We start from the raw sequence: 13292 nt of genomic DNA, 5'->3' as shown, positions 1-13292 counted from the left end.
AGTCAGGGAATTAATAACATGGTCCAACCTCTTTTATACAGTCAACACCAGCTTACTAATACTTTCGAAAGGCAAAGGATAATTAGTCCAGACGCTAAATCAAAAACACGTTGCGCATTCTCTCTTCCATCTTTCGATCAGAAACACGATGCCGTCTGGTTCTTCATCTTCTTCTCCAACCCAACAACCTCTTTCTAGGTTCTCAAAGCTTCGAACCATAATCTCCCTATCTCTCTCCTCTCAATCTAGAAATTTTAGCGACTTTAGAAATTCTCAATAGTTGTCTAACTCCTTGGAAATCCTCTCGAAGCATAATCTCTCTCTCCTCGCTCGATTTGGAAATTTCAATAAGTTAGGAGAGAATTCATGTTATTTTTCGGTTTCAAAGGATTAGAAGCCATGAAGATGATGGCTTGTAGTCGATGGTGAGAAGCACAATGGTGGCGGTGCTATGCTATCTTTTTTTTTTTTTCAACTTTTCTTATGTGTAGTTGCCTTTTTTCTTCATTTTACCATCAATCATTATTTAAAAATTATTAAAAAAAATAATAATTATAATCTAAAGTTCTGTTAATCCAGCATACAATCAAACATAGTTGAAATTAGGTTTTGCTCAAATTTGGGAGATTTTTTTATTTGCTTCTTATTTTGAAGATAGGATTTGAAAGTCTTTAGGTTTATAGATAAAAACAAACATAGTATAAATAATACAACTATTAGTCTGATGTTGCACCAAACGCTCGACTAATTTAGTCAGTACTATCCGATGACTATTCTTATCCGACTGAAGTAGTCAGTACAATCCGACCTGCCAAACGAGGCCTTAGTCACATAACTCTTATTACGTTATTTAGTCACGTAATGAGAGAGATGAAATTAACTACTCTCATATGTATATTCCATGTGTCTACCGCTCTTGTCAAGGTACTTAGTCATGTAGTCATCACAAAAGAGATGAAATTAGCTGTCCTCATACGTATTTCTCATATGTTTATTGCTCTCATCGCGTTTCTTGTCACGTCTTAATTATAAATAAACTCAACTATCTCCTACTGTACGTAGCATGTGTTATTACTCTCATCACGTAACAGAAAAGATAAACACAAAATAATATACAACCGAATACAGTACAATTTGGCATCGTTAGGTCAAGTAATCACGTAAGAAAGAAGAGAGACAAACGAAAATATTGGAGAAATTAGGTTCTCATCCTTCCTTTTGCTACTCCATTGATTAAAATCCTATTCATTTTCAATTTTTGATCAAGGTCCTTGGGTATTAATAACATCATTAATTATTTCAATATAAAATATTTTTTTATTTCTAAATATATTCATTTAATGTTAAAAATGTTACAATTAGTATACTTATATTTATGACTAAATTTTTTATCATATATTTTTAGTTTTAGTTTGTACCCATTTTTAATTTGTAATTCTTTTTTAATTTGTACCAATTTTCTTTTCAGTTTTAATTTGTACCCATATATTAATTTCTTTTTGTGCCCATATTTTTTAAAGTTTATTTGTATTTGTACCCATATATATTTTTTATGTGTACTTTTTATTTTGCTAATTACCCATTCATGTAAAACATTTTAATCTTAAAATGTACTCATTCTTAAATATACCAATTTGTTATATGTAAAATGTACAATTATTTATATAAAATCTATTCAATTTTTTTCTAATCCATTTTTAAACTTATATGGGTATATTCTTTTTTCTTTGATTTTAAAATGCATCCATGTCAAGTTTAATCGAAGAAATTTACTAATGTTATTAAGCTTAATGTCTCTATTTTTTTTTTTTTTTTTTTTGGTGATTTTGAAGAATGTACCCATGTTTAGATACAATTAATTTTTTGGTTAATTTTGATGAATGTACCCATGTTTATATACACACACAATAGTATATTTATATTTTAATATTTTTAATCCCACAAATTATGGTTTTTTATTTAAAATCTCATTTATATAAAAACCTAAAATTTCTAATTTTTAATTTAAAAAATATAATAATATAAATAAAAATAAATTATCACATTAATTCAGAAACCTTGATTAAAAATTAAAAATCAACAAGATTTCAATATTCATAATTAAAATGGCATCCACAATCTCCCGAAAATACTACACCATAAATTGGAATGTAGATTCTCTCCAAAGCACGGCAAAGGATATGAAATTATTACCTGCAGATGTGTGGTTTGAAGTCTGAGAACCATCCATTTGGGAAGTGGCACAGATATAGCAGAAATGTGGTCCCTCTACTGTACTTGGGCCAGAAATGCTTTGGTCCTCACACCCCATGGAAATATCCCAAGCTCCCAACGCCCTTTATTTATTCCGACCAACAGATCTACCATTTCTCAGCAAAATCCAACTGTTGGGTTTCGTTGTGAAGATCAAAGATACCAGATATGGATGCCTTCTCTTCCTCCTTTCTATCTACACTTCCCACTCAAAAGATATCAGTCTCTCCTGCCATAACATCCCCCAAGCTCAGCAGCATTTCCGCTGTCAGAATTGAAGAAAGACCCACCTCCCAACCACCAGCTTCAAGGCCGCCGCCGCCGCCGCCTCCGAAAAGCACTCCACAGCCTCCGCTAGAGGCGAAGACAGATCGTGCACTTCAAAACAATGCTTCAACTTTCACTGCGGCAAGACAACAAAGTTCTGCGCTACCCGCAGTGATCTTCAACGCTCTGGACGACTTCATCAACAACTTCATAGACCCTCCAGCGAAACCCTCAGTGGACCCCAGGCACGTGCTCTCCTACAACTTTGCTCCGGTTGAGGAACTTCCGCCCACGGAGTGCGAGATCATACAGGGCTCCCTGCCGCCGTGCCTCGACGGAGCCTACATTCGCAATGGCCCGAACCCGCAGTACCTTCCGCGTGGGCCCTACCACCTGTTCGACGGGGACGGAATGCTTCACTCCGTTAGGATCTCTGGAGGCCGGGCGGTGCTCTGCAGCAGATATGTCAAGACCTACAAGTACACCGTTGAGCGCGACGCCGGCCACCCTATTCTTCCCAACGTCTTCTCCGGCTTCAACGGCCTCACCGCTTCCGCTACACGTGGCGCTCTCTCCGCTGCCCGCGTCCTTACAGGCAGGGTCCGCAATACCTTATAACAAAATTTTTAATTTATATTTCTTTCTTTCACCAATAACACTAATATTTTTCTAGATAAATTAAATTTTATAAACAAAATGACACAAAAGTTAATGATTAAATTATTACTTAGTTTTGATTGATGTGCCTATTTCATATTAGTAATACATCATTTGGTTTACAAATGTAATATTTAACATTACTTATTAAGAAGTAAGAATGTTAATCAACACTTAAGTAATAATTTAATCATTATTTTATGTTATTTAATTAATAAAATTTGACTACGAATTTAATTTTTATAGCATTATCCAAAAAAATATGCATAAATAGAACTAAATAAAATTTTCAGTGAAAATGTAAAAAGAAGTAATACTAAATAGACAATAAATTGTGTAAAAAGATAAATATAGTGTTGTTCTAAACCAAATTGCAAATCAAATGATATGTCTCTAATAAGAAACAAGTCAATTAATTAATACTTAATTAATAATTCAAACTTCTACAATCATATTATTTGGTTTGCAAATTTAAACTTCCAAAAATAACATTTTTGACCTGACAAGTTGTCCCTGCTATGTTTCTTGAGACGAAACCACGTTTTTTCTTTTCATCCCAGGTCAAAAAAAGGACGCCGTTTTGGCCTTGTTTTTTTTTTTTGTTTTTTTCCTGAAAAACAAAAAACACCGCACAACGCCCCAATCGTCAAGCATAGGGGCGGAAGCTCGCTCTTAGGCTGGATTTTTAGGGTAGTGATTGTAAAGCCTTCTTTATCTTTTAATTCGTATTGAATTTATTTAATTTAAATGTCACAAAACAAGAAATTAGTGCACCAACAGAAAAGGAAAGCGGGAAAATCACTTGCCATACTTTAATTACTCCATTACTAAGTTACATATTAACACAGACTAAATTATGAACCTAACTCCTACTATGGTTCAAGTGCATAGATTGAAGCTGTTACTGTCACACAAGTTTTTGGTCAATTCTTATTAACTTCCAACATTTTACACGTAATTTCTCTTGATGCAAATATTAAAACGTTACTTTGTCTACAGGCCAATTCAATCCTGCAAATGGCATTGGTCTTGCAAACACAAGTTTGGCTTTCTTCGGCGACCGACTTTACGCTCTCGGCGAGTCCGATCTCCCTTACTCCCTCCGCCTGACGTCCAACGGAGACATCGAGACTCTGGGACGCCATGATTTCGACGGCAAGCTCTCCGTGAGTATGACAGCTCATCCGAAGGTAGACCCTGAAACGGGGGAGGCATTCGCCTTCCGCTATGGCCCTATACCGCCGTTTCTAACCTACTTCCGCTTCGACTCGAATGGCGTGAAGCAGCCGGACGTGCCGATATTCTCCATGGTCACTCCGTCGTTCCTCCATGACTTTGCAATCACCAAAAAATATGCCATATTTGCTGACATACAAATTGGGATGAACCCTATTGACATGATCACTAAAGGAGCCTCCCCTGTTGGTTTGGACCCTTCCAAAGTGCCGAGGATCGGAGTGATTCTGCGGTACGCGAAGGACGAGTCCGAGATGAGGTGGTTTGAGGTGCCGGGTTTCAACAACGTACATGCCATCAATGCATGGGATGAGGAGGATGCTATTGTGATGGTGGCACCAAACGTTTTGTCAGCAGAACACACAATGGAGAGATTGGAGCTTGTTCATTCTTTGGTTGAGAAGGTTCGGATTGATCTGAAGACGGGGATTGTGACGAGGCAGCCGATTTCAACTAGAAATCTGGATTTCGCCGTGATCAATCCGGCTTACATGGGGAAGAAGAATCAGTATGTGTATGCAGCTGTGGGTGATCCCATGCCTAAGATATCAGGAGTTGTGAAATTGGATGTGTCTAATTCGGAGCACAAGGAGTCCATTGTGGCCAGCAGGATGTTTGGCCAGGGGTGCTACGGGGGCGAGCCGTTTTTCGTGTCCAGAGAGCCCGAGAATCCTGATGCGGACGAGGACGACGGGTATGTGGTGTCCTATGTTCACGATGAGAAGGCAGGGGAATCGAAGTTCTTGGTGATGGATGCCAAGTCTACTCAGCTTGACATTGTGGCTGCTGTGAGGATGCCCCGGCGGGTGCCTTATGGCTTCCATGGACTCTTTGTGAAGGAAAGTGATCTCAACAAGTTGTAGTTTCATATGTCCCCATATTGCAACATAGTAAAATGCTACACAAACAATTATAAATATGGAATATATTGCACATCGTTTACCAAATACAAACAGTTTAGTGCTAATAACACTGATACCTTTTGGATAAAACCCTACACCTGAGCGGGACTATGTTGCACAACGGTAGTACAAGGGCAACGTAATTATATGAAACTTTTTCAATCAAAGTGATACATAAAGCGATACAAATTGAGCCAGAAGACCTAGTTTATCTGCATAATGCGAAAACTGATGGATTGCTGTTCCTAACTGAGCTTTGGAGTTTCTGATCATGAAATTCATCCACAGTTTTCACTTGTCTTACCCTTCATCGCCGACTTCTTCTCGACAGCCCGGTTCTTGCAATCGCAGAAATATATCGTGCAGGCCACCCACTTCACCACATTCCCAAAGCAGAACAAGCTAATCTGAGCAGCGAGACCAACATAATTAGTCCTTCTTTCGTAGCAGCCAATGTATATGCAAGGCAACCTTAAAATTGCTTCCCAAGCAAAGAAAACAAGCATCAAAAGAATCCCCTTCCACTCACTACCGCTGCTAAAATATATCGCTAGCGCAAACGCCTTGATTCCATGTGTCCCCTCCAACACTGAAATCACAAGACTGACATTCCACACAACACTCCATGCTAAGTAAATCGTAAGCAGTGCTGTAAATGCCGGCCAGCACCAAACAGAAAAGTACAGTCCGTACATTACTGGCTGGAAGACAACATAGTACGTTGCGGCTAACCATATCAATCCGAGAAGCGTACAGGTTGACAAGACAAGAACATAGACAGATGTAACAAAACTGCCCTTCAATCTTGTTTTGTCAAAGGGTATATGTAGCATTTCCTTGAAAGTCTTCGTTGATCTCTCTTCTTCATAGATCTTCGATGCCAAATCAACGATCAAAATCACGGTGCTGAGCTCTAGGAGATGGAGAGGCACAAGATAGAGAAGACCGAGATGAATGAACCCAGCAGAATAGTCTTTCATTTTTCTGGCTGTGTCAAGAGGTACGAGCCAATAGAAGTCAAGATCATCGGGGTTTTGTTTTAGAATTTCTGAGATTTCGACCATGAATTTTTGGAGAACAGATTCATAGTAAATCATGAAACAGAAAAGAGGAAGGGAGGTGAGGATTGCGAAGACAAAAAAATTGGTGTTTTTGGCAGAGATTGCAAGAGCTTTTCGGAGAATTCCGAAGGCTTCTAGCTTCGGATTCTTCACCGTAAGGTTGCTTTCCATCTCCATACTTTCACTTCCAGGCTCAATCCAGAGAGTTTCAAATACAACTGTGAGTTTCTAAATGAACATGAAGTCTTTCTGTAAGCAATTAGCAATGGGGACAAGTCCAAGTCAAAGTCCACACAAACCATTCACAGAAAGTCTTTCTTGATGGTTTCAGCCTATCGAATATTTGAAGGAGAGCCAATGGTGGACTTGACTTATAGACTTTAAAGTTTCGTTTGCGTCTGCTTTTGTAAAAAGCAGTTTTGTTCATAAGCACTTCTCTAGAAATGCTTTTGATAGAAACACATTGAAATTTTTATTAAAATTCAAGCCCTTGGAAGTACTTCTACAGAAGGCTCCTCTGCTAGCCAAAAGCATTTTTACGCTTTTGATTACCAGAGTACGCTTTTAGCTCTTCTTTGCTGGGTGCTTTGAAAATCTGATTAGACAATACATTCGCCTTAGCAACGAGGCTGCGAATGGCTAAATTCTTGCTATTTTTTACTCAACAGATTACTATCTGGCTTAGTTTGGCATCTCCTATCAGAAAGGAGCAGTTTGTACTACTTGCTGGAGAGTTTAAAAAATACATCATTTGAAGGAAGAACGCATCCAGTTGAAATAGTATTTATGAAAGATTGCAACATCTTCACAATTCCAAGAAACACATATTAACTAGTACCAACAAAAATAAGTTACAAATTTACAAGACTTTGGATAATCAGGATATTCATCCAATGCTTTCACCTCTCTTCTTGGCCTGCATCTTCAATTTCTTCTCCAACGCCCGGTTCTTGCAATCGTAGAAATATACGATGCAGACAATCCACTTCAGCACATTCCCAAAGCAGAACAAGCAAACCTGTGCAAGAATACCACCAAAATAATGCCTGCTTTCGTAGCAGCCGAAATAGATGCAAGGCAACCTCAAACTTACTTCCCAGGCAAAGAAAATGAGCATCAAAATAAACCCCCTCCACTCGCTTCCGCTGCTCAAATATATCGCCTGCCCAAACACCTTGATTCCGCTCCCTCCCTCCAGTATCGAAATCACAATGCTCATGTTCCACACCGCACTCCATGCCGAAAACATTGCCAGAAGCCCTACAAATGCCGGCCAACACAGCACGGCATAGAACAAAGCATCGAAATGCTCGAAATTTCGAAAGACAGCATAGTAGGTTATTCCCAGCCATGTCAGCCCTAGCAGACTACAACTTGACAACACAAGAACATAAAAATATGTAACAAAAGTTCCCTTCAGTCTTGTTTTGTCAAAGGGTTTTTTCACCATATCTTTGAGAGTCATCACTGGACTCTCTTCTGTGTATATCTTGGATCCCAAGTAAACAATCGGAATCGCGGTTACGAGGTAGAGGATATGGAGAGGCACTAGATAGAGAAATTCCAGATAAAATAACTCATTGGGAAAATCTTGGTTCAATTTTCTTGATATGGCAATTGGTATTGACCAACTCAAGCCAAAGTCAATCAAGTAGCCGTTGATGTCGGCTTTTCGCAGCGGGTTTAGGATTTTCGAGGTCTCAACCATTATTTTTTGGAAATGGGGTTCATAGTAAATCAAGAAACAGAAGAGAGGAAGGGAGGCGAGGATTGCGAAAATAAAGAATTTGATGTTTCTGGCAGGGATTATAAGAGCTTGCCTGAGAATGTCCGATGCTCCCAGCTTCTGATTCTTCATAACCAGGTAGTTCTCCATCTCCATGGCTTCGATTCCAAGCTCAATCCCCTCACAATTTAAAGTTTCTGATTGAGCTGTACCCAAAAAAAGAGAGTTTCTGAGTGAGGAGGAAGTCTTCCTAGATGACGCGGATGATGACTAGTCAAAGGGTGGACTTGACTTGGACGACTTTTCATTATTCTTTTTACTTTAGACAAACGAGGGGCGCATGGCATGGCGTGAAACGGTGCTCTAACTTGCAGTTAAATTATACCTTTATGGAATTGCTCTCGCGCGAACTCGTTTAACTATGAAGTTTTTACGGAATTCTAAGTCAGTAAATTCTCAAAAGCCCTCGTGCTAGGTAGAGATGAAAATATATATATATATAAGGAATCCACTCCCTTAGGCAATGTGGGATCTCACATTTTTGAGGGGGTTGCAGTGGGCGTGGGGTGGGATGGGGTGGGGGGTTTGGGTTGCTAGGAAGGGGAAGGGGTCAGGGAAGTAAGATGGTTTTTTTTTATTTTTTTTTATTTTTAAATAGGATAAATTATTATAATATTTTTAATGCGTAAAAAATTATTGTTTTGCCACGTGACACAAATGTGGCAGTCACGTTAGCTCTTAATGAATGAAAAATGGAACAAATGTATTATATTAAAATAAAATAGTACTCGAGATATGAAAATGAAATGTTTCGAAAATGTTGTATGAGATTGCAATAGACCTCAAATCTGAAGTGATAAAGTGTAATTTACCCTGAGAAATGAGAGAATCAAATTCGAGACTTCATATACAACAATGAATGCAATTAGTGAATGAGCTACAAGTCTGTCAAGATTCTTTTGAAATTAAGTAAATTAGGGGATTATAAAATCTAATTTTTCTTATTCCCTGCCCCCAAGGTGCTAATTTTCGGTTCTTAGCCATTGTTTGGTCAACCTTGATTTGGTTTTCCTTTTTTTTTTTTTTTTTTTTTAACAAAGTAACCTTGATTTTGTGTCTTAAGCTTGATTATGATAACCAAGTATTGACACTAACCGGGATCCTAATCTGCTGTCCCCGTTTTTCCTATACCCCCCATGTCCTTGGCCTAGTTTAATGACACATGTCTATACTTTAACAGAACGACCATGTCACTTTGTCAAATGGCATTCCTGGTTCAAACTGCAGATACAAGAGTTCTACATTGAAGCTTATACCAAATTCATATGAACATTTCCAAGTAAATTCATACATCATCAACGAAAACAAAAACAATAATCTTCGGAAATCGAGCCAAAAGACTTAATCGACACAACGTAGAAATAATCAAAAGCAAGAAAAAAAATTCAAGATAACGGATAAATTTATAGAGTGAACTTGTTGCAGTTTATATAAGCGCTTATTGCTCATCAGTTGTCACCTCTCTTCCTACTTCTTCAACCACAAATTCGATGCATTCATTGTTCTTCTTGAACGCCAGATTCTTGCAATCGAAGAAATACACCATGCAGACAACGCACTTCAACACATTCCTCAAGCAGGACAAGCAAATCTGTGCAATGATTCCATTCTCCTTTTCATAGCAGCCGAAATACAAACATGGCAGCCTCAAACCTACTCCACAAGCAAAGAAAACAAGCATCAAACAACGCCCCCGCGGCTCGTTACCTCCGCTGTAAAAAATTGCCAGGGTTAATGCCCCAGTTCGATGAACCACATTTAATATCGAAACCACAAGACTCACATTCCACATCGCGCTTAGCACCAAATGAAGAGCTAGAAGCGCTGCAAATGCCGGCAAACACAATGTGGCAAGCAACAGGTCCCATGCGAAGTTTCTCAAGACACAGAGAAGTTGTTAGGAAAGGGTTTATTTACCATCTCCATGAGAGTCATCATCGGTCTTTCCTCGGTGTATATCTACAATGCCAAGTCAATGATCGCAATCACGCTTCCCAGCTCTAGGAGATGGTGAGGCACCAGATAGAGAGGACAGTTGAATCAACTCATCAGCAAGCTTTTTGTTCAGTCTGTTCGCTATACCAACACTTATCGGGCATCTTGGAAATATATTGTACTTGTAGCTGTAAACTGGGTGTTGTTTTGCAATTTCCGCAACCAGGAATTTTCGGATGTAGATTTCATAGTAGACCATGAAACAGAACAAAGGGAGGGAAGTTATAATTGTGAGATGAAGAAGTTGATGTTTCTGGCAGAGATAGCAAGAGATTTTCGGAGAATATCGAAGGCTTCCAGCTTCTGATTCTTCTTCACTAGAAGGCTGGTTTCCATCTCCATGCTTTCGATTCCAAGGTCGATCCAAACCCAATGGTGAGACTTTGTCAGTTAATTCACATGAAATGGGGGGACTTTGTTAAGACTTTTACTCTTCGTTTAATTGCTTTATTAAGATATGAAAAGTTAATACATAGAAAATCATGATCCCAGATAGCATGGAAATTTAGGGTGATTAATGTTAATAAAAAGAGCAAATATTAGGATCAATGGTTGATTTCCTGGAAAGTTCTCATGTTCTTTTCAAAAAAAGAGCAAAAAGATAAATCTTGAAATTGTCAACAAGGAAATGACACCCTTCGTACTTTTGTGAAAGCTTATAATACATACATACGAAAATGCACAAGAAATATTTTGACATAGATCTAACAAAGACATCATTACAATCTCTTCAAAGAGCTCAGAGGAATGGATCATTGCCCCGCTACTAGTCAGACCGATATTGTTTCTCAACTCGCATCACACCATCTACATAGCACGGCAGATGTGAGGATGTCACTGCAAAAGGACTCGGTGTAATTAAGGAACAGACCAATTTTTGTATAATGTAATTTATTTTGTCAATTCAGCAATGTGATATTTTCAACACGAACTGGAGATGTTGTTGCTTGATCTTCGGAATTTAGTAGGACGATCTTTTTGCAGTCGTAGTAATAAACTGTGAGAAGCACCCAAGTAACCACCTTCCCCAAGCACCACAAGCTTGTTTCAAGGAAATAATATGCAATTATATTTCGATGATACTGATAAGTCCATCTGCCAAGGAAGCTTGGTAAATTGAACCTTCCAACAGAAAACAGAAGCATAAAAAACAACCACCCTCTTAGCATCTTTCCTTTGCTTAACTCTGATGAGGCTGTAATGGCTTCAAACAATCCTCTCTTCTCCTCTAAGACAGAAACAACAACGCTTAAGTTCCACCGCACGCTGTACTCTAACCATTTCGCAATGGCCACAAAGTAAACCATCCAATGCATGGCCAGGCCGGAAAGCCGGGAGTGCCTAGTTGGGCAACCCGATTGAACTAGCGGGAAATGCCTAGGTGGGCAACAAGATGGAACTAACGGCCTTCCGTAATGCCAATACTGAATAGCACTTAAAGAAAGAGAGCACAATAGGGAAATACTGAACCATGTAAGCATACACCCGTGCCACCTTTTTGTTGTTACTGAATTTCGAAGAAGATTTCGCAGACCGGTCACTGACCTCACATTGCCAGTATAGATTGATGAGGCAGCATGGATGGTTGTGAGAACAATGAGGAAGTTAACAAGGTTAAAAAGGTAGATTTCTATAATTTTAATGGTTACATTTAGAGTCATTGCATGGCCAGAAAGACTTCTTAGTAGATCTATTGCCTCATAGATCAAAGTAGGCTGGTAGTCAACAGGCAATTTTTGTGACAATGTCAGGCTGAATAGTGGAAGGGAAGTGATCGATGTTAAGATTATGAAATTGGGATTTCGAAATGGGATTTTCATGGCGGATTCGATGATACCAAGGGTGCCGAGAAAGCATCGCTTCATCTCAGAAAATCTTGGGTTCTCCATTCCCTCAGCTGCACCAGTACAAAGTTTGAGGCTTGTGGATCTTGTATTGCCTCCTCTTCAACACATATGAGTATTAAATAAAATAAAAACAGTAAGTTTCCAGTTTTATTTCGATAATAACGGTAGAAGTCTAGCTGGTGCGTCTCATCTTATTTTTCGGAATGATAATCCAAAGCACATCATATGGTAAATTAAGTTTAAGCGTTCTTAAGTTTTGAAATGTCCGAAGAGTAGAGGACAAAGAAATGACACCATTTTTTTCGCAACTCTAACTTTTCTAAACGCCTGAAATCCTAATTCTGTTTTAAGGTTAGGCTAGGGCGAAGTGTGCTCGCCCCTGCACCCAAGTTCGAAGCCCCTTCCCTAAGGTTAGAATATAGTTGATTTACGATAACATGTATATACAAAGATGCACAAATTCATGAGATGAGAAATATTACTGGAAGTAATACATAGTTTTCACATAAATAAATGCAGAAAAAGGAGCATCTATAAAGTCTTGATTGCAGTTTCTAGTTCTTGCATGTAGTGCTCATTCCTCAACGGCTTCCACCTCTCTTCCTACTTCATTGCCAACAGATTCGACATGCTTTTCGTATTGCTCGCGAGTTTTCACTTCTCTTCCTACACCATTTGACACAATCATTGTTCTCATTGAACGCTCGATTCTTGCAATCGTAGAAATATACCATGCAGACAACCCACACTTCAACACATTCCCCAAGCAGAACAAGCTAATCTGTACAAGGATCCCATTCTCCTTTTTATGCATGCCAAAGTACAAACATGGCAACGAGACTCACATTCCACACCGTGCTCAGCGCCACAAATGCCAGAAAACACAGCACAGTAAACAACACATCGCACACAAAGTTCCTCAAAATAACAGTGTAGGTTGTTGGTATACATATTAGTCCAAGTAAAGTAGAAGTTGACAAGAAGAGAACATAGGGATATGTAATGAAGTGCCCTTGAGCGTTATGTTAGAAAAGGATTTATTTACCATGTCCTTGAGAGTCATCGTTGGTGTCGCTTCCATGTATATTTTCAATGCCAAGTCAAAGATCACAATAATGCTTCCAAGCACTAGCCTCAAGGAGATGGAGAGGCACCACATAAGAAGACATAGCTGAATCAACTGATGAACAAGCTCTTTGTTCAGTCTACTGGTTATATTAGTATTTGCTGGGCCTGCTGGAAAAATGCTGTAGCGAAAAACTAGGGGTTGCTTTGCAATTTCCAAGAT

At 38.8% G+C, this 13292-nt stretch overlaps 3 protein-coding genes across 3 annotated transcripts; 1 reads left to right on the top strand and 2 right to left on the bottom strand.

Annotated features, from left to right (window-relative positions):
- The first annotated feature begins 2125 nt into the window (after positions 1-2125).
- On the top strand, positions 2126-5405 carry LOC137731067 (probable carotenoid cleavage dioxygenase 4, chloroplastic). The gene is made up of 2 exons (XM_068470138.1): positions 2126-3115; positions 4177-5405. Exons 1-2 carry the CDS (start codon positions 2422-2424, stop codon positions 5274-5276), a joined length of 1794 nt encoding a protein of 597 aa, XP_068326239.1. The 5' UTR covers positions 2126-2421; the 3' UTR covers positions 5277-5405.
- On the bottom strand, positions 5324-6617 carry LOC137731068 (uncharacterized). Its single transcript, XM_068470139.1, has one exon. It carries the CDS (start codon positions 6551-6553, stop codon positions 5594-5596), a length of 960 nt encoding a protein of 319 aa, XP_068326240.1. The 5' UTR covers positions 6554-6617; the 3' UTR covers positions 5324-5593.
- A 515-nt stretch (positions 6618-7132) lies between these two features.
- On the bottom strand, positions 7133-8303 carry LOC137732495 (uncharacterized). Its single transcript, XM_068471811.1, has one exon. It carries the CDS (start codon positions 8256-8258, stop codon positions 7263-7265), a length of 996 nt encoding a protein of 331 aa, XP_068327912.1. The 5' UTR covers positions 8259-8303; the 3' UTR covers positions 7133-7262.
- Between the last annotated feature and the right edge of the window lie 4989 nt (positions 8304-13292).

Source organism: Pyrus communis, chromosome 4, assembly GCF_963583255.1.
Source record: "Pyrus communis chromosome 4, drPyrComm1.1, whole genome shotgun sequence".
NCBI classification, from domain to species: Eukaryota; Viridiplantae; Streptophyta; class Magnoliopsida; order Rosales; family Rosaceae; genus Pyrus; species Pyrus communis.
This window is presented reverse-complemented; position numbering and strand designations above follow the sequence as displayed.